The sequence below is a fragment of the Scyliorhinus canicula genome, chromosome 9 (genome assembly GCF_902713615.1).
Source record: "Scyliorhinus canicula chromosome 9, sScyCan1.1, whole genome shotgun sequence".
Classification (NCBI taxonomy): Eukaryota; Metazoa; Chordata; class Chondrichthyes; order Carcharhiniformes; family Scyliorhinidae; genus Scyliorhinus; species Scyliorhinus canicula.
In genome coordinates, this window is record NC_052154.1 from 196,106,145 (window position 1) to 196,126,915 (window position 20,771).

Consider the following 20,771-nt stretch of genomic DNA (forward strand, 5'->3'; position numbering starts at 1 on the left):
GGCCTGAAAGTCCTTTAGTAGCGGGAGCTGCCGAACGTGCGGCTTAGCTCCCCATCACCGCAACCGGAAGTCCAGCAGGGGAGATCTTGTGGCCTAGTGGGTGGTGTCCCTCGCTCCAGGTCACTGTCCCACTCGATGGATGTGGAAGGTGTGTTCCGAACAAACGGGGTGATTATCAACTTGCAAACCCTCCCAATACACATCTGGAAGGCGGTAAGAACGGAGACTCTCCAAGTCAACCAGAACCTGCAGAAGGAAATGGCAGACTATGGCAGTACTTCGCCAAGTGGAACCATGGACCAACAGATGGAAGGCCCTGGTCATCCACTCACTCGGTACCTGAAGAGAGAGCGAGATATTTTGGGATTGTAACTTTAAATGTCAGGTAGATGAAAGGAGTGTGTTTTAGAACACAGAAAGATGCCATTCATCCCATTGTCTCCATGCTGGCCATCAAACACCTATTCTAATCCCATTTTCCAGCACTTGGTCCGTTGCCTTGCCCCTCGTGGTGTTCCAAGTGCTCATCTAAATGTTTTTTAAATTTTGTGAGGGTTCCTGCCTCCACCAGCCTTTCAGACAGCGAGTCCCGGACTCCCACCACCCTCTGGGTGAAAAGGTTTTTCCTCACATCCCCTCTAAACCTCCTGCCTCTCACCTTAAATCTTTCCCTCCTGGTTATTAACCATTCTAAGGGCAAATGTTTTTTCTTATCTACCCTATCTATGTGTCTCATAATTTTGGACACCTCAATCAGGTTCCCCTCCCCTCCACCTTCTCTGCTCCAAGGAAAACAACCCCAGTCTATCCAGTCTCTCTTCATAGCTGTAACATTCCAGCCCAGGCAACATCCTGGTGAATCTCCTCTGCACCCTCTCTAGAACAATTACCTCCTTCCTATAGTGTGGTGACCAGAACTGTACGCTGTACTCTAGCTGTGACCTAGCAAGCGTTTTATACAGCTCCATCAAAACCTCGCTGCTTATATATTCTTTGCCTCAGCTAGTAAAGGCAAGTATCCCATATGCCGCCTTAACCACCTCCCCGTCCTGCTGGAGTAGGGGAAGCCATTCTGAGATTGGGTTACAGACTTCCCTGTAAAGGCCAGCATAAAACAGACAGCATTGTAGGGTTTTTGGGGTGATCTGCAGCCACCTGAGAGCTGGGGAGAGTAGAATCTGCAAACAGCCAGGACTGCACCATTGGATAATAAAATGCTGGGAGTATCATTCACCACACGGAATGCGAGTGGAAACCTGCGCTCGGATTGAATGCGAAATTCCTGTAAAAGACACTGGGAAATCTGCTGAGCATAGATCTAGAGGAAGAAATCCTCAGTGTAAGCTTCACAGTGGGAGTTCTGAGATTATAACTTCCTTGGTTTGGAATGTGAAAAGGAAACGACTCTGGAAGCTGGGAGCAACTCTGAGCTGATTCGATTAAAAACCGTAAATCTGTGTTGAGTGCATTGTGTGATGCGTAAAAAGAAACCATTTATTTATGTAGTTTAAAGTTGCCTGCTAAAAGAAAGTAGTGTTTGGACAATAGTCATTGTTGTAGTCATTTGTTACAGTACAAGTTTCAAAATGTGAAACCTTGATGTGTCATCCTTTTGGCTATTAACTGGAAATTTGAATTTCTCCTGAAAGTTATCTACCTCCACGGTGATTGGAACAATATCAACAATAACAATACAAATGTTACCCAGGTCTGAAAGCAGACGTTTGACCCATACCATGTCTGAAAGTATTCAATGTTGTATTAAAGGAGATTAATAGTTGGAAATCATGCAGTGTTTTGATAGAGAAAATTTGTTCTCTCTGGCAGAGGGATCAGTGACGAGAGGAGACAGATTGAAGGTCATTGAAAAAGAGCCGGCATGTTTGCACACTGGGAGCTGTCTGAAAGGCTGATGGAAGCAGCCTCAATAGTAACTGTCAGAAGAGAACTGGATAAATACTGGAAGGTGAACTGGGAAAGGGTGGGAGTATGGGACAAGTGATATAGTCAAAGAACAGGCAGTACGCTGCATGGACACTTTGGAGCTGTAATAATATAATAATCTTAAAAGGGTACCACAGTAGCTTCACAGCTCCAGGGTTCCAGGTTCGATTCCTGGCTTGGGGTCACTGTCCAGGCGGATTCTGCAATTTCTCCCCGTGTCTGCGTGGGTTTCCTCCGGGTGCTCCGGTTTCCTCCCACAGTCCAAAGATGTGCAGGTTAGGTGGATTGGCCATGATAAATTGCCCCTAGTGTCTCAAAAGGGGCTGGTTTAGCTCACTCGGCTAAATCGCTGGCTTTTAAAACCAGACCAAGGCAGGCCAGCAGCACGGTTCGATTCCCGTACCAGCCTCCCCAGACAGGTGCCAGAATGTGGCGACTAGGGGCTTTTCACAGTACCTTCATTGAAGCCTACTCGTGACAATAAGCGATTTTCATTTCATTTCATTTCAAAAAGGTTAGGTGGGGTTACTGGGCTATGGGGATAGGGTGGAGGTGTTAACCTTGGGTAGGGTGCTCTTTCCAAGGGCCGGTGTAGACTCGATGGGCTGAATGGCCTCCTTCCGCACTATAAATTCTATGATTCTAAAAATAACTTCTATGATTCTTTATTATTGGCACAAGAAGGCTTACATTAACACTGCAATGAAGTTACTGTGAAAATCCCCTAGTCGCCACATTCCGGCGCCTGTTCGGGGACACAGAGGGAGAATTCAGAATGTCTAATTCACCTGACAAGAATGTCTTTTGGGATTCGTGGGAAGAAACTGGAGCACCCGGAGGAAACCCACGCAGACACGGCGAGAACGTGCAGTTCTATGATTGGACAATTTGTTTTTTTTGATGGGGTGGAAGGGAAGTAGCACAACGTCCTCCAACAGTTGATTGCTCTCGGAGACAGGACGAGGGAGGAAGCCGTCCCCAAATCTCTGATCTGTACATCACCCTCTCATATTCCACAGGGAAAGATCCATTTGACTATGAGGAACCGATAGGGGAGGCAGAAGACTGGGAGGGGGGAGGATGAAGGGTTGCATTGCAGAGGGAGCCTTTATTTGTTCACGGGATTGAGCCACTCCCGTGATGGGACTGAGGTTAGGTAATTCGAATTCCTAGTTATTTCAAATGGTAATCCACTATATTTAAAGTGGAACAAGGCATTTTCTCGTGTGTAAATTGCTGAAAGGCTTGACTTTTTTTATTGGCTCCCCTGTGTCTCGTTATATTTATATCTGAACTATTCTTGCTTCTCTATCTTGCTTATCCAGCTTGCGTGAACTGAGAGAAAATGTGTCACAGGAGCATAAATCTCTCAAACAGAAAGAATTAGCAGATGGTCCAAAGGCATCCCATGGATACGGAGGGAAGTTTGGAGTCCAAGATGATCGTATGGATAAGGTAAAAAAATATGCCATTTTTAAACGAGCATAAAAAGTTGCCATTGCTTGGAAAAGTTTTAAATTGAAGAACTAAGACGGTAGTGGTTATTTTGATCATTCTAGTTTGTTTTGTAGAATCCTGCACTGACTTATGGTCATGGATCAATGATAAATGGTCACACTTTGAAAAGCTAATGCATCCGCCGCAGCTGCCACTTTAAGAATTTGGATTGGGGAGGTCAGGTGATGTGAGCGCGGGAGGGGCTGCATTTTGCCACCTTTGAGTCGCGACAATATACTTTAATCCTCATTGATTCGTGACAGTTGGAGGGTGTTGGGGTGGGATCTAGCTTTTGGTTGTCACCGTGACGATATGGTGCACAAGATGGCTGCTAGCGATGAAGGTGATCCGGCCAATAGTCTTGGCTCTACAGAGCGCAACGTTAAAGTCCAACGTCAAGAGTTGCGAGGTGTCTTTATGGAGGTGTTGGCGGTGCACACAGAGGTTCTTGTTGCAGAGAGAGCACCGTCTCTGCTGGGAGCCCGTCTCTGCGCGATTGAGTTCCTGCTGCATGGCCTGTTGTCCATTCTGCGGATTTCAGGCAAGAACGAAGGGGAGCTGATGAGGGGCCCTGCTGTGCCCGGTGTCTCCGGGGGGTGGGGGCACAGCCGTGCCCGGTGTCTCCGGGGAGGGGGGGAGGGGGGGGGGGGTTCATGGCCGTACCCGGTGTCTCGGGGGGAGGGGGGGGGAGTTCATGGCCGTGTCCGGTGTCTCTGGGGGAGGGGCACGGCTGTGCCCGGTGTCTCCGGGGAGGGGGGGGTTCATGGCCGTGCCCGGTGTCGCCGGGGAGGGGGGGGGGGGGGGTTCATGGCCGTGCCCAGTGTCTCTGGGGAGGGGGGGAGTTCATGGCCGTGCCCGGTGTCTCCGGGGAGGGGGGGGGGGTTCATGGCCGTGCCCGGTGTCTCTGGGGGAGGGGCACGGCTGTGCCCGGTGTCTCCGGGGAGGGGGGGAGGAGGGGGTTCATGGCCGTGCCCGGTGTCTCCGGGGAGGGGGGGGGGGTTCATGGCCGTGCCCGGTGTCTCCGGGGAGGGGGGGGTTCATGGCCGTGCCCGGTGTCTCCGGGGGAGGGGGGGTGGGGGCATGGCCGTGCCCGGTGTCACTGTTCCTCACCAACGCACTCCAACAGGACAGCGCTCTGCTGTATAAACCAGATTAGAGCTGAAAGAAAGGGGGGGGGGGGGGTTGGTTGACGGTGATGGGGGGTTGACAGACTGATGGTGGTGGGGGGGGGGGTGGGTGAGGGAGTTGATAGACGGTGGGGGGGTTGACAGAGTGATGATGGGGGGGGGTGTTGACAGAGTGACGTTGGGGGGGTGGGTTGACAGAGTGACGGTGGGTGGTTGATAGAGCGATGGTGGGGGGTGAGGGAGTTGACAGACGTTGGGTGGGGGGGGTTGACAGAGTGATGATGGGTGGGGGGGGGTTGACAGAGTGATGATGGGTGGTGGGGGGGGTGGGTTGACAGTGACGGTGGGGGGGTGGGTTGACAGAGTGACGATGTTGGGGGGGTGGGTTGACAGAGTGACGGTGGGGGGGGTTGACAGAGTGACGGTAGGGGGGTGACTGAGTTGACAGACGGTGGGGGGGGGGAGCGTTGGCAGAGTACAGAGTGACGGTGGGGGGGCGGGGGCGGGGGAGTTGACCAAGTACAGAGTGACGGTGGGGGGGGGCAGGGGGGTTGACCAAGTACAGAGTGACGGTGGGGGGGGGAGGGGTTGACCAAGTACAGAGTGACGGTGGGGGGGGCAGGGGGGTTGACCGAGTACAGAGTGATGGTGGTGGGGGGGGGGGAGGGGTTGACCAAGTACAGAGTGATGGGGGGGGGGTTGTTGACAGAGTGACGGTGGGGGGGTTGACCGAGTACAGAGTGACGGGGGGGGGGGGGGGGGGGGGGGGGGAGTTGACCGAGTACAGAGTGACGGTGGTGGTGGGGGGGAGGGGTTGACCAAGTACAGAGTGACGGTGGGGGGGGAGGGGTTGACCAAGTACAGAGTGACGGTGGGGGGGGCAGGGGGGTTGACCGAGTACAGAGTGACGGTGGTGGGGGGGGAGAGGTTGACCAAGTACAGAGTGATTGGGGGGGGGGGGTTTGTTGACAGAGTGACGGTGGGGGGGGGTTTACCGAGTACAGAGTGACGGTGGTGGTGGGGGGAGGGGTTGACCAAGTACAGAGTGATGGGGGGGGGTGGTTGTTGACAGAGTGACGGTGTAAGATTCGGCCCCCGCACAATAGTTGCTGCTCATGGGGTGTGTCTGGACTGACCTTGAATCTGCTTCCTCTTGATAAATCCGGGCACTGTGTTGATAAATCCGGGCACTGTGTTGTCACAGATGGTGTTATTTTGGATCCCATTTACTTTTTTCAACAAGAATAATGAGACACATGCAGGTTAAATCCTGTTCATCTGAAGTGGAACCAGAATTGGCAGGAGAGGGATCTTCTGACAGTATAAAGTAGGCCAGAAGTGAAACAGAGAGGGGCGATCGCCCTGATAAATGTTAGCATTTCACCAGTATGACTAAGTGTTTCTGAATATCAGGTTGCGTTCAGTAAGTGACTATAAGCATTAATGAGGGAGGATTCATGAGAGAAAGAATATTGTGTGTCTGTGTCCCACTGTTTCACACTCCAGTAGTTACTACAGAAAGGTGTCTGTTAAGATGAATTTTTCTTTTTTTTACATTTAGAGTACCCAATTCATTTTTTCCAATTGAGGGGCAGTTTAGCACGGCCAATCCACCTACCCTGCACATCCTTGGGTTGTGGGGGCAAAACCCACGCAAACACGGGGGGTGGGTTGTGGGGATGAAACCCACGCAAACAGGGGGAGAATGTGCAAACTCCACACGGACAGTGACCCAGAGCCGGGATCGAACCTGGGACCTCAGCGCCATGAGGCAGCAGGGCTAACCCACTGCGCCACTGTGCTGTCCTTGAGATGGATTTTTTTTATAGAACCCCTGTAGTGCAGAAGGAGGCCATTCAGTCCATCGAATCTGCACTGACCCTTGGAAAGAGCAATCCGCCCAGGCCCACGCCCCACCCCATCCACATAGCCCAGTGACCCTGGGACATTGATCATGATTGATCCACCGAACCTGCACATGGTTGGACTGTGCAAGGAAACCGGAGCATGCAGAGGAAACGCACGCAGACACAGGGAGAACGTGCACATTCTGCGCACAGTCAGCCTCGGCTGGAATTGAACCAGGGTCCCTGGCGTTGTGAGGCAGCAGTGCTAACCACTGTGCCACCCCTTCCTCTGTGTAGCTGAACAGGCGTCTGAGTGTGGCGACTAGGGGATTTTCACAGTAACTTCATTGCAGTGTTAATGTAAGCCTACTTGTGACATTAATAAATATCATTATTAGAACATAGAACATAGAACAGTACAGCACAGAACAGGCCCTTCGGCCCTCAATTTGGGCCGAGCCATGATCACCCTACTCAAACCCACGTATCCCCCCTATACCCGTAACCCAACAACCCCCCCTAACCTTACTTTTTATTAGGACACTACGGACAATTTAGCATGGCCAATCCACCTAACCCGCACATCTTTGGACTGTGGGAGGAAACCGGAGCACCCGGAGGAAACCCACGCACACACGGGGAGGACGTGCAGACTCCACACAGACAGTGACCCAGCCGGGAATCGAACCTGGGACCCTGGAGCTGTGAAGCATTTATGCTAACCACCATGCTACCCTGCTGCCCCTTAATAATAATATTATTATATTATTAATTTTTAAAAATAAAGATTTTGCATACTTTTACTCCTAAATGCTTCCATTTTTAGCTTGAGACTAGTTTGTGAGGTTAAACAGCTATCTTTCAAAGACTAACTGTATAATATGGTTTGAAGCACATTGGGAATGTATTTCTATGTCCATAGTTTTTAACGTATATTTCGTAGAAAATCTGTAATATAAAAAAGATCTTGGATTAATAACTTAACATGGAAGCCAGATCTTGGTTTCAACTTAGTATTTGAAAGAACGACTTGCACAGGGCAGCACAGTGGTTAGCACTGTTGCATCACAGCTCCAGGGTCCCAGGTTTGATTCCCGGCTTAGGTCACTGTCTGTGCGGAGTCTACACGTTCTCCCCCTGTGTGCGTGGGTTTCCTCCGGGTGCTCCGGTTTCCTCGCACAGTCCAAAGATGTGCAGGTTAGGTGGATTGGCCATGCTAAATTGCCCAAAAAAAGTGTTATGTGGGGTTACGGGGTTAGGGTGGAGGTGTGGGCCGGTGCAGGCTTGATGGGCAGATCTATGATTTAAGTGGCGTCTTTCACACCCATGGAAGTCCTCAAAACAACTAAGTACTTTCGAACTGTAGTCACTGTTATATGTGGGAAATGGAACAGCCAGTTTGGACTGGAGAAACCACTATGTGATATTGACCAACTCATCTGGTTTTAGTGATGTTTAATAAGGGGGAAATATTGACGACGGCACCAGGGATAACTACCCTCCTCCCCTTCGAAATAGTGCCATGAAATATTTTCTATTTACCAGAGAGGGTATATAAAAGGTAAGAGATGGGCAAGAATGGACATTGGACCACTGGAAAATGAGGCAGGAGATGTAGTAATGGGGAAAAATATAAGGCAGAGGAACTGAATAGTTACTTTGCATCAGTCTTCATGGTGGAAGACACCAGTGGCATAGCAGAACTTCGAGACTCGGGACAGAGGTGAGTGCAGTGACCATCACTAAGGCGAAGGTTCTGGGAAAACGTAAAAGTTGAAGGTGGATAAATCACCTGGACCGGATGGAGTACAGCCCAGGGTCCTAAAAGAGATAGCTGAGGAGATGGTGCAGGGATTTGTGATGATCTTTCAGGAATCACTGGAGGCAAGAAGGATCCCAGAGGATTGGAAAATTGCTAATGTAATACCGCTGTTTAAGATGGGTTGCATCCTAACCAGAGGGGTACCAATATCCTGGGAGGGAGGTTTTCTAGTACTCTTCGGGAGGGATTAAACTAATTTGTCAGGGGAATGGGAACCGGATTTGTAGCCAGCAACTAAAGTAGCCGATGTTCAGGACGTCAAAGCGTGTAGTGAGGCAGTGGGGAAGGTAACACCGACAAAGGAGAGTACTTGCAGGCAAGGAGATGGGTTGAAGTGTGTATACTTCAACGGAAACTTGGATAGAAGAGGGGCAGAAATGGTGTTGGAGGTTCCTGGTTATAGATATTTCAATAAGATTAGGGAGGGTGGTAAAAGAGGTGGGGGGCGCATTGTTAATTAGAGATAGTATAACAGCTGCAGAAAGGCAGTTCGAGGAGGATCTGCCTACTGAGGTAATATGGGTTGAAGTCAGAAATAGGAAAGGAGCAGTCACCTTGTTGGGAGTTTTCTATAGGCCCCCCAATAGCAGCAGAGATGTGGAGGATCAGATTGGGAAACAGATTTTAGAAAGATGCAGAAGTCACAGGGTAGTAGTCATGGGCGACTTCAACTTCCCAAACATTGAGTGGAAACTCTTTCAATCAAATAGTTTGGATGGGGTGGTGTTTGTGCAGTGTGTCCAGGAAGCTTTTCTAACACAGTATGTAGATTGTCCAACCAGAGGGGAGGCCATATTGGATTTGGTACTTGGTAATGAACCAGGGCAGGTGATAGATTTGTTAGTGGGGGATCATTTTGGAGGTAGTGACCACAATTCTGTGACTTTCACTTTAGTAATGGCGAGGGATAGGTGCGAGCAACAGGGCAAGGTTTATAATTGGGGGAAGGGTAAATACGATGCTGTCAGAGCAGAACTGAAGTGCAGAAGTTGGGAACATAGGCTGTCAGGGAAGGACACAATTGAAATGTGGAACTTGTTCAAGGAACAGATACTAGGTGTCATAGAACATAGAATAGAACATAGAACAGTACAGCACAGAACAGGCCCTTCGGCCCTCAATGTTGTGCCGAGCCATGATCACCCTACTCAAACCCACGTATCCACCCTATACCCATTATACCCATAACCCAACAATCCTGGCATGGATAGAGGATTGGCTGACTGGTAGAAGGCAGAGAGTGGGGATAAAGGGGTCTTTTTCAGGGTGGCAGCCGGTGACTAGTGGTGCACCTCAGGGGTCAGTGTTGAGACCACACTATTCATAGTATATGTTAAATGATCTGGAAGAAGGCACTGTTGGTAAGTTTGCAGATAATACAAAGATATGTAGAGGGCCAGGTAGTATTGAGGAAGCGGGGGCGGCTGTAGAAGGATGTGGACAGGCTATGAGAATGGGCAAAGAAGTGGCAGATGAAATACAATGTGGAAAAGTGTGAGGTTATGCACTTTGGAAGGAGAAATGGAGGCATAGACTATTTTCTAAATGGGGAAAGGCTTCGGAAATCTGAAGCAAAAAGGGACTTTGGAGACCCAGTTCAGGATTCTCTTAAGGTTAACATATAGCTTCAGTTGGCAGTTAGGAAGGCAAATGCAATGTTAGCATTCAGGTTGAGAGGGCTAGAATACAAGAGCAGGGATGTACTTCTGAGGCTGTATAAGACTCTGGTCAGACCCCATTTGGAGTATTGTGAACAATTTGGGGCCGGTATCTAAGGAAGGATGTGCTGGCCTTGGAAAGAGTCCAGAGGAGGTTCACAAGAATGATCCCGGGAATAAAGAGCTTGTCGTATGAGGAACGGCTGAGGACTCTGGGTCTGTACTCATTGGAGTTTAGAAGGATGAGGGGGGATCGTATTGAAACTTAAAGAATAGTGAGAGGCCTGGATAGAGTGGATGTGGAGAAGATGTTTCCATTAGTAGGAGAGACTAGAACCAGAGGACATGATCTCAGACGGAACGGACAAAGAACAAAGGACAATACAGCCCAGGAACAGGCCCTTCAGCCCTCCAAGCCTGTATCAGTCATGACACCACCCATGGCCAAAACCCTCAGCACTTCCTTGTGCCATATCCCTCTATACCCATCCTATCCATGTGTTTGTCAAGATGCCTTTTGAATGCCGTTAATGTATCTGATTCCACAACCTCCCCTGGCAACGCGTTCCAGGCACTCGCCACCCTCTGCATAAAAAACCTGCCTCGCCCGTCTCCTCTAAACTTTTCCCCATGGACATTAAACCTATTCCCCCCTGGTGACTGACCCCTCCAGCCTGGGAAAGAGTGCCTGCCCATCCACTCTATCCATGGCCCCTCATAATCTTGTAGACCTCATCAGGTTTCCTCTCAACCTCCGTCTTTCTAATGAAAACAGTCTGAGTCTATTCAGCTTCTCCACGTAGCTGACACCCTCCATACCAGGCAACATCCTGATAAACTTCCTCTGCACCTTCTCCAAAGTCTCCACATCCTTCTGGTAGTGTGGCGACCAGAATTGTGCGCAGTATTTCAAGTGTGGCTTTACCAAGGTTCTATACAACTGTCAGAAGTCTTACAACCCCAGGTTAAAGTCCAACATGTTTGTTTCAAACACTAGCTTTCGGAGCACTGCTCCTTCCTCAGGTGAATGAAGAGGTATGTTCCAGAAACATATATATAGACAAAGTCAAAGATGCAAGACAATGCTTAGAATGCGAGCATTTGCAGGTAATTAAGTCTTTACAGATCCAGAGATAGGGGTAACCCCAGGTTAAAGAGGTGTGAATTGTCTCAAGCCAGGACAGTTGGTAGGATTTCACAAGCCCAGGCCAGATGGTGGGGGGTGAATGTAATGCGACATCAATCCCAGGTCCCGGTTGAGGCCGCACTCGTGTGAGGAACTTGGCTATAAGTTTCTGCTCGGCAATTCTGCGTTGTCGTGCGTCCTGAAGGCCGCCTTGGAGAACGCTTACCCGGAGATCAGAGGCTGAATGCCCTTGACTGCTGAAATGTTCCCCGACTGGAAGGGAACATTCCTGCCTGGTGATTGTCGCACAATGTCTGTTCATCGAAAGCTAGTGATTTGAAACAAACCTGTTGGACTTTAACCTGGTGTTGTCAGACTTCTTACTGTGCTCACCCCAGTCCAACGCCGGCATCTCCACATGCTGGCTATACAACTGCAACATGACTTGCCAGTTTTCATACTCAGTGCCCCATCCAATGAAGGCAAGCATTCCGTAAGCTTTATTGATCCTTTAAAACAGAGATCAAGAGGAATTTTGAGTCAGAGAGGGTGGTAAATCTGTGGAACTCATTACTGCAGAGGGCGGTGGAGGCCAAATCACTGAGTGTCTTTAAGACCGAATGATTCTCACCCCCACAACCCAAGGATGTGCAGGGTAGGTGGATTGGCCACGCTAAATTGCCCCTTGATTGGAAATTTTTAACCAAAAAAATGAAAAAAAATACAGAGATAGATAGGTTGTTGATTAATAAGGGGATCGGGGGTTATAGGGAGAAGGCAGGAAATGGGGATGAGAAAATATCAGCCATGATTGAATGGGGAAAAAGTGGGAGAGTGGAGTAGCGGAGTTGCTTTTGCAGAGAATAAGGATGGACAGGATGGCCTTTCTCTGATTCCATGATTCATGGTTGGAAATGACTGTTTTAAACTTGATGGAGCAGAAAGGTGATTAATTGCCTGCGCTAAATCGCTAAATGTTTACATGGGCTTGAACTAAGTAGATGATTAATATCAACAAGAGGCAGCTTTGCAATGATTAGCTGTTCTGCTGATTTTTATAAAGCGTGTGCTGTGGGTCTGGGGAGTGAGGCAGTGAGTATTTCTGAAGAGCCGTACCAGCAGTGGGTTCCAAATGAATGGATTAAATTTGATGTTGCAACAGCTGCTCCAGCTTCAAACATCCACGTGAATAGTTCACCAAAGCCAGCGAGAGACGATTAAAACAAAAGAAAAGATGCTGGAAACAATTGGCAAGTCAGCCAGCGTTTCCGGAGAGAAGCTCGACATTGCCGCCTTTTCGCCATTGAATCACTCGTAGCCATCACCCTATCACAGACTTTCTTTCTTTGGCCGTCTCCGTCCTGTCCACTCTGCAGCTCCCCGTGTCTGAAAGTCAGCTCACCGTGACGCAGCGTGGCCGATAGAAGCCGGGTGACGCCGCTCCCAGGATCTCCCTGGCTCGCAGCACCTTGCAAGATCTGACGCGATCTCATCAGATGTTGCGATGTAAATCCTGCCCATTGTGGGCGGGATCACTTTTTGGCAAATCTGCATATTAAAGTGAGACAACTAGTCTGACTCTGATGTGCAGATCCCCGAGTTACCCAAGGCTTTGGGATTCATCCCCTGCACCTCGGAGACCTCCGGCAAGCATCGTTTGCTACGGGACCCCGCTAACGGGGACCAGACTGAACAGCACGCGTAGGGTCTCCCAGGGGATCGGAGGCCCACAGGTGTGTGCCCTTTGGCCAGGGTGGTGCCCCCTGGCAGTGCCACCTGAGTGCCAGGCAGGCACTGTCAAGGTGTCCAGGTGGCACTAACTGGCATAGCCACTGCCAAGGTGCCACACTGGTATTTTGGTATTTTTTGCATGTTTGATTGGGCCTGTGTGGATGATGGGGGAGGGGGGGAGGTGCGGGTAGATTGGGGGCCTTCGAGTCTGGGAGGCCATTTAAAACTGAGGAGTCCCAGCGAGTGGAGCTCCCCAATGTACAAAATGGGGCTACGTGTGGCCTCAGCACAAGTTATTCAGTGAGGCTCCTTATACAATGCGAGTCGCTGTAAGCACCAGGAAACACGCGGCTAAATGGACTTGCTACGGGACTTTGATCCCAATCAGTTGAATGCGCCCTTTGTGTTTAGAATGTTTTTCCAATTAAGGGGCAATTTAATGTGGCCAATCCACCTACCCTGCACATCTTTGGGTTGTGGGGGTGAGACCCACACAGACACGGGGAGAATGTGCAAAATCCACACGGACAGTGACCCAGAGCCAGGATCGAACCCGGGTCCTCGGCACTGTGAGGCAGCAATGCTAACCACTGAGTCCCGCACCCTCTGTTTTTCTCTCTCCACAGATACTGCCTGAGCTGCTGAGTGCTTTCAGCATCATCTGGCTCAGGGTGAAGTGAATATTGCGCGCTCTTTTATAACCAGTGGGGTGAAGGGGCCAAAGTGCTGTTCAAAATCACGGGCCAAATTATTCATATAAAAAACGCGGTTATGTACAGCCTGAGGGACAGAAAGAGGCCATTCGGCCTCATTGCTCAGTGCTGCTATTTGTGCTGCACACGAGCCTCCGCCAACTCCTCCAATTACTTCTCAATCAGCAAAGTCTTTCGTCCCATTCTCCCTCATACCTATTCAGCTGCTTAAATGCGTTTGTTATTCGCCTCAACTAATCCTTTTGGTCGTGGGTTCCATATTCTCACCACTCTCGGGGCAAGGCTGCTTCTCCCTTGCTCTCGGTCGGATTAGTTAGTAACTCTCTGACATTTTTACCCCCGAGTTCTGGTCCACCAGACAAGTGGTAACATCTCTACTTCTACCCTGTGAACCCCTTTCATAACTATTAGAATCTCTGCCAGGTCACCCCTCAGCCTTCCCGTTTCTAGGACAAAGGGCTTCCGCCTGTTCAGCCTTTCCTGTTGGATGTAACCCCTCAGTAGCAGCGCCTTTCCAGTCCTAATGTTGAGGCCTGTAAATTGGCCACTCCTTGAATTTAGTCAAAACAAAACTGTCAACCTGCACCTGATCACCTCCCATATAATTAGAAGCGGAGACTCTGGAATGTGTTCAGCATTTCCCCTACCTTTCCGGCTACCATTGAGAAGAGAAGGAGATAGAACACTGGATCAGCTGTGTCACCCCAACCTTCCCGCATCTACTCCAGGATTGTCAGCCAGTGCTTACGGCCATGGTTTAGCACAGGGCTAAATCGCTGGCTTTGAAAGCAGACCAAGGCAGGCCAGCAGCACGGTTCCATTCCCGTACCAGCCTCCCCGAACAGGTGCTGGAATGTGGCGACTAGGGGCTTTTCACAGTAACTTCATTTGAAGCCTACTCGTGACGACAAGCGATTTTTATTTCATTTAAAAGGCTTGCAGCGTCTATGGTGAGAGAATTAATGTTTTGAGTCCAATATGTCTGTTCTTCAAAACTGTGAAATGCTACAAAACTCCGACAAAATCATTTCCATGGAGTGGACACTTGTCCGGATGCTTGAAGCCATCTTCCACACCAACTCCTGTTTCTCCATTCTCGATGGCCTGTGTTCGAGGGGAGAATAAAAAAAATATTTCAACGGCATTCCGAAGCTCTCTGGAAGCACGGCAGCATTGATATAAATGACTGGGAGGAGCCTGTTACCACTCATTCAGAAAGGCGACAACTTGCCCATCCAGTCTCAATGATGAAGCAGAGTAACAGCAGAGAAAGGGAAGGAAAAGGAAGCCAAAAGGAGGCTTGGAATATAAAAGCAGGGATGTACTTCTGAGGCTTTATAAAGCACTAGTTAGGCCCCATTTAGAATACTGTGAGCAATTTTGGGCCCCATACCTCAGGAAGGACATACTGGCACTGGAGCGGGTCCAGCGGAGATTCACACGGATGATCCCAGGAATGGTAGGCCTAACATACGATGAACGTCTGAGGATCGTGGGATTATATTCATTGGAGTTTAGGAGGTTGAGGGGAGATCTAATAGAAACGTACAAGATAATGAATGGCTTGGATAGGATGGACGTAGGGAAGTTGTTTCCATTAGCAGGGGAGACTAGGACGCGGGGGCACAGCCTTAGAATAAAAGGGAGTCACTTTAGAACAGAGATGAGGAGAAATTTCTTCAGCCAGAGAGTGGTAGGTCTGTGGAATTCATTGCCACAGAGGGCGGTGGAGGCCGGGACATTGAGTGTCTTTAAGACAGAAATTGATAAATTCTTGATTTCTCGAGGAATTAAGGGCTATGGTGAGAGAGTGGGTAAATGGAGTTGAAATCAACCATGATTGAATGGTGGAGTGGACTCGATGGGCCGAATGGCCTTACTTCCACTCCTATGTCTTATGGTCTTATGGTCAATCCCGTGCTACGGATCCAAGATCCCACTGGGCATCCTGCCCCAGGCACCTATAGATGTGCAGGTCGAGGATCAGTCACGTGAAGACTCACGATAGGAAGACCCTGAGTAGATATCATCCTCTAACTGAGGAACAGCCGATGATGAATTGGTGAGAGTCGCTAGGAAGAGGCTTGCAGTTTTTGAGCACGGTAGCATTGTGGATAGCACAATCGCTTCACAGCTCCAGGGTCCCAGGTTCGATTCCGGCTTGGGTCACTGTCTGTGCGGAGTCTGCACATCCTCCCCGTGTGTGCGTGGGTTTCCTCCGGGTGCTCTGGTTTCCTCCCACAGTCACAAAGATGTGCAGGTTAGGTGGATTGGCCATGAAAAATTGCCCTTAGTGTCCAAAATTGCCCTTAGTGTTGGGTGGGGTTACTGGGTAATGGGGTTATGGGGATAGGGTGGAGGTGTTGACCTTGGATAGGGTGCTCTTTCGAAGAGCTGGTGCAGACTTGATGGGCCGAATGGCCTCCTTCTGCACTGTAAATTCTATGATTTGTAGACCAAAACTAGTTGGTAATAAATCCAATTGGGTATTTACTTGGGTGGTAAGAATATGGAACTGCCACAATAAGTAGTTGAGGCAAATATTTAAGGGGAGGCTAGATGAACGCATCGGGGAGAAAGAAATGATAATGGAGTTGGATGAAGATGGCCAGGAGCAGGCTCGTATGGAGCACAAGTGCCAGTATGCAATTAGTTGGGCCAAATGGCCTGTTCCTATGGTATAGGCTCAACGCAACTTGGAGTTACTCTTGGAGGTTTTAAAGATTGCAGGCCTGATACACGCCCTCTTTTGTAACCCAGCAGATATCCCTCGCATGCCGGTGATTCATGAACGATCCTCAAAATGTGCCAACTGCGAAAAGATTCATAAACCAGACTCGGCCTGCGTTTTGTGTTGGTGTATCTGTTGTGAATTTAAGGAGCCTTGTACGTTTTTAAATTCCCCTTTCTAATCTTAAGTGCAAAGTAGCAGAAACATTCTCGCCTTCTCTGCTGTTATTCAAAGTTGGAGAAAGTTCTAACTGCAGCTTGTTTTAGCAGCGCAGTGTCCCTCTTCAACACAACAAGGGGGGGGGGGGGGGGGGGGGGGAATGAAGCCATCAGCAAATGCTGCGTAATGTGTGGCTCACTTCCTTGCGAATGACACACACCAGAAACACATCTGGAGTTACTAAGACTCAGTTGTGGGTAAAGCGGAGCCGTGATCATTGCTAACAGATGCAGGATTTAAATGAGTCGTGTTCGGTTTGTCTGCACTGCCTCTGATTTCACTTTTTGTGAAACTACAAATGTGATTGCCAGGAAAGATGGAAAATGCTGGAAATGTTCAGCTGTTCTTGAGCTCCTGAGGAAAGAGAAACAAGAGTTAACGTTTCTGATTAAGGGTTCATCGATCTGAAACATCAGCTATCTACTCAAGTGTTAGAACTGCTGAGAATTGCCAACATTTTCCATTTTAATTTGACGTTTACAACAGCAGGAGTATTTTGCTGTTATAATCTGATTGCCAAACTCTCTCAAGCCTATAGTTGGAACCCTAAATGTTTGAAGTGGGTGTGTGCGTTTGTTTTCTAAGACACTGTCGATATATTGGAAGACTCTTTTCCAACTGTTTTTAAACCAGCATCTGTATTCCAGTTCTGAGGTTGTGGGGATGCAATTCTGACATAATGCCAAAATGTTTCTCAAATTCCGCTGATAAGGATTGAATTTCTTGTGGTTTTGCTGAATAATCTGGATATGTCCCTGTAGTCTAGAGGAAGTACTGTAATCTTAAAAAGCACCAAAGCTTTTCTTTCTTTGAAAAGGTATTTTATTCCAAACACATGTAAACCAACAGCACAATAGAAATTACACACTCCATACAATCACAGACTACCTTTGTACAATTTCCCCCACCCCCAATGACTAACAATTCCTCAAATAGCGCCATGAACAACCGCCACCCCAACTCAAAGCCCTCCGCTGACCTCCTCAACTCAAACTTAATCTCCCCCGACTGGAGAAAGTTGGGCAGGTTTCCCAGCTAGGCTGCCATGCTCGGCAGTGTTTACGCCCGGCAGCATCTACAACCTCCAATTTAACAGGATCCTTCGCCGGGCAATCAGAGAGGCGAAGGCCACAACATCGGCCCCCTTCCCCTCCAATAGCTCAGATACTTCCAAGACCCCAAAAACCGGCGGGTTGGGGACTGGCTTGACCTCCACCCCCACTATGTTAGATAACGTCCCAAATACCCCCTCCCAGTACCTCTCCAGCTTCTTGCAACCCCAGAACACAAACTATCTCTTTATTGACAGCGGATGAATGCTGACGGAGAGTGAATGACTTTAAACTTGTTGGTTCTTGAAAGAACGCACCCGACTCTGTGGCTCTGAAGTGTAATCGTATTAATGCGTGATTCTCTCATCTTTTCAGTCGGCTGTTGGACACGAATACGTTGCTAAGCTCTCCAAACACTGCTCTCAAACAGACTCTGTAAAGGGATTTGGTGGAAAGTTCGGTGTACAGAAGGACAGGGTCGATAAGGCAAGTACTGATGCTGTCGAAATCCAGCCACTTTACCTTCTCACATGCGTTAACCGAAGCTCACCATTAAAAGTTACAGAATTGCTAAACCGCCACCTTGTATTTCATACACTTTATGAATTTGCAGGAAATGTGTAATTACCCAAGTGGATTCCTTGGGTATGAGGGTTTGTTTGCTTCCCTGATATCTCACTGGGCTAAATCGCTGGCTTTGAAAGCAGACCAAGGCAGGCCAGCAGCACGGTTCGATTCCCGTACCAGCCTCCCCGAACAGGTGCCGGAATGTGGCGACTAGGGGCTTTTCACAGTAACTTCATTGAAGCCTACTCGTGACAATAAGCGATTTTCATTTCATTCTCATTTCATTTCATTCGTTGAGCAGCTGAAACCTCTGGATTGTTAATCCAGTCGCGGGTCTGTCAGTGGGTCAGGTGGAAGACGTGCCGACCATGTCTCCCTATTTCCGAATACAATGACGGCACTTGCTGTCCAAATTCTAGACGTAACATTTAAAATTTAACTTTAGGATAACCATTCATTTATTTTTTCCCAATTAAGGGGCAATTTAGCATGGCCAATCCACCTACCCTGCACATCTTTGTGTTGCGGGGGCGAGACTCACGCAGATATGAGAAGAATGTGAAAACTGCACGCGGACAGTGACCCGGGAACGGGTCCTCAGCGCCCTGAGTGCTAACCACTGCGCCACCATGACGCCCTAACTCTGGACATAATTAATGAGCAGTTAAGCAAGGTGCACGAGGGCGATGCAAGGCTGCAGGGAACTGGTGAAATTTTCGAAAAAGGTTTGGGTTTCGAAATGAGCTTCAGAATGTTGGAGCCTGTTTAAAACGGGTTCCCCTGTGAAGTTCAGTGTAAATGGCTCAGTATCTTAGTGGAAATATTTGCCTGAGCTTGGGAGTGAAAGTTATTCTGAAAGGAGTGAAATAGTGCAAGATCAACAGGCCATGGGAAGGAAAGATCAGTGAGGTACATCCAAAAGGTTGGAGCGCACAGTAGCACAGATGGATAGCACTGTGGCTTCACAGCGCCAGGGTCCCATGTTCGATTCCCCGCTGGGTCACTGTCTGTGCGGAGTCTGCACATTCTCCCTGTGTCTGCGTGGGTTTCCTCCGGGTGCTCCGGTTTCCTCCCACAGTCCAAAGATGTGCAAGTTAGGTGGATTGGTGATGATAAATTGCCCTTAGTGACCAAAAAGGTTAGGAGGGGTTATGGGGTTAGGGTGAAAGTGAGGGCTTAGGTGGGTCGGTGCAGACTCGATGGTCCGAATGGCCTCCTTCTGCACTATGTTCTATGGGGGGAAAATAGGATTGGTTGTCCTGAGTTTACCTCCTCCAGCATATTAGCCTGAAGCTACCCTGGAGTGGTGTTCTCGACATGTGCTATACTAGGCTGGATACTGGGACATCTGGCAGCTGATCTCTATTCAAAACCATAGAGGTGGGAGCGAAATAAAACAATTATACTGGGTCCTCACTTTACATAGAACATAGAACACTACAGCGCAGTACGGGCCCTTCGGCCCTCGATGTTGCGCCGACCTGTGAAACCATCTGAAGCCTATCTGACCTACACTATACTGGCTCTTTAAATTACCCTCGATTCCCCCAAATGGACTCTTTATTTCTTTTAAATTAATGCACTTTTGGTGCAAACCATTGCGCCGTTCTCTCTCTATGGGCATTAATGGCCTGAGGTGCCCAGTTAATGTCTAACACACAGAATGAAAATCAAATGAAAAATAAAAATCGCTTATTGTCACGAGTAGGCTTCAATGAAGTTACTGTGAAAAGCCCCTAGTCACCACATTCCGGCGCCTGTCCGGGGAGGCTGGTACGGGAATCGAACCGTGCTGCTGGCCTGCTTGGTCTGCTTTAAAAGCCAGCGATTTAGCTGAGTGAGCTAAACCGGCCCCTAGCTAAACCAGAATGATATGGAACATTCGGGAAAAACTGCTTCCTTGAAGTTGTTCCGTTGGGTTCATCTATAGTGCAAGATTGGCCCATACCCTCCAACTGCACCCTTGCCCCCCACAGAATTTCCACCCTTTTCTTGAACTTTGTATTGTTCTGAGGCAGAAATGGACTTGCCACGGTATTGGTGCATGAATTGTCTGTAAATATTGACCTTGGAAAGGAGGAAATATAAAACCATCATCCTTCCCTTGTGTTCAGGTTGTGGTGGGTGTTGGCTGAACTTGCCTGTATTTTTTATTTGGGTAGCACAGTTGTTAGCACAATTGCTTCACAGCTCCAGGGTCCCAGGTTCGATTCCCGGCTGGGTCACTGTGCGCGCGGAGTCTGCACGTTCTACCCATGCGTGCATGGGTTTCCTCCGGGAGCTCCGGTTTCCTCCCACAGTCCAAAAATGTGCAGGTTAGGTGGATTGGCCATGATCAATTGCCCTTCGCGTTCAAAAAGGTTGGGTGGGGTTACTGGGTTACGGGGATAAGGTGGAGGTGTGGGATTGGGTAGGGTGCTCTTTCCAAGGGCCGTTGCAGACTCGATGGGCCGAATGGCCTCCTTCTGCACTGTAAATTCTGTGATCTGTGAAATAAAACTTTGATTAGATAAAGTGACTTTTGTTTTGGAAGGTGTTAATTGAAAATAGCTAATTTTGTTACTGTTAAATATTGTATTTTGTTCTTTTGAATATTATACTCGTGCTATTGCAAAATTATTGGTTTTTTTCAGTGCAGGTCTAAGGACTTGTTTCTGTGGCTATTGTTGCTATTGATACTGATTCGCAATATGTGAACGCAACCTGTCCCATTTATTTTCTCTCAGCCTCTCTCCCT

At 48.8% G+C, this 20,771-nt stretch overlaps 1 protein-coding gene across 4 annotated transcripts in view; it reads left to right on the top strand.

Annotated features, from left to right (window-relative positions):
- The first annotated feature begins 243 nt into the window (after nt 1–243).
- Nucleotides 244–20,771, top strand: part of LOC119971992 (src substrate protein p85-like) — a 66,642-nt gene continuing 46,114 nt past the window's right edge. For 3 of the 4 annotated variants that reach the window (XM_038808417.1, XM_038808418.1, XM_038808420.1), the window contains exons 1-3: nt 244–335; nt 3,270–3,399; nt 17,843–17,953. In XM_038808417.1, coding sequence (XP_038664345.1) covers nt 259–335; nt 3,270–3,399; nt 17,843–17,953 — 318 coding nt within the window. In that variant the 5' untranslated portion in view covers nt 244–258. Of the gene's footprint in view, nt 336–3,069; nt 3,096–3,269; nt 3,400–17,842; nt 17,954–20,771 lie in introns of those variants that run through there. The other variant, XM_038808419.1, reaches the window with a different exon arrangement.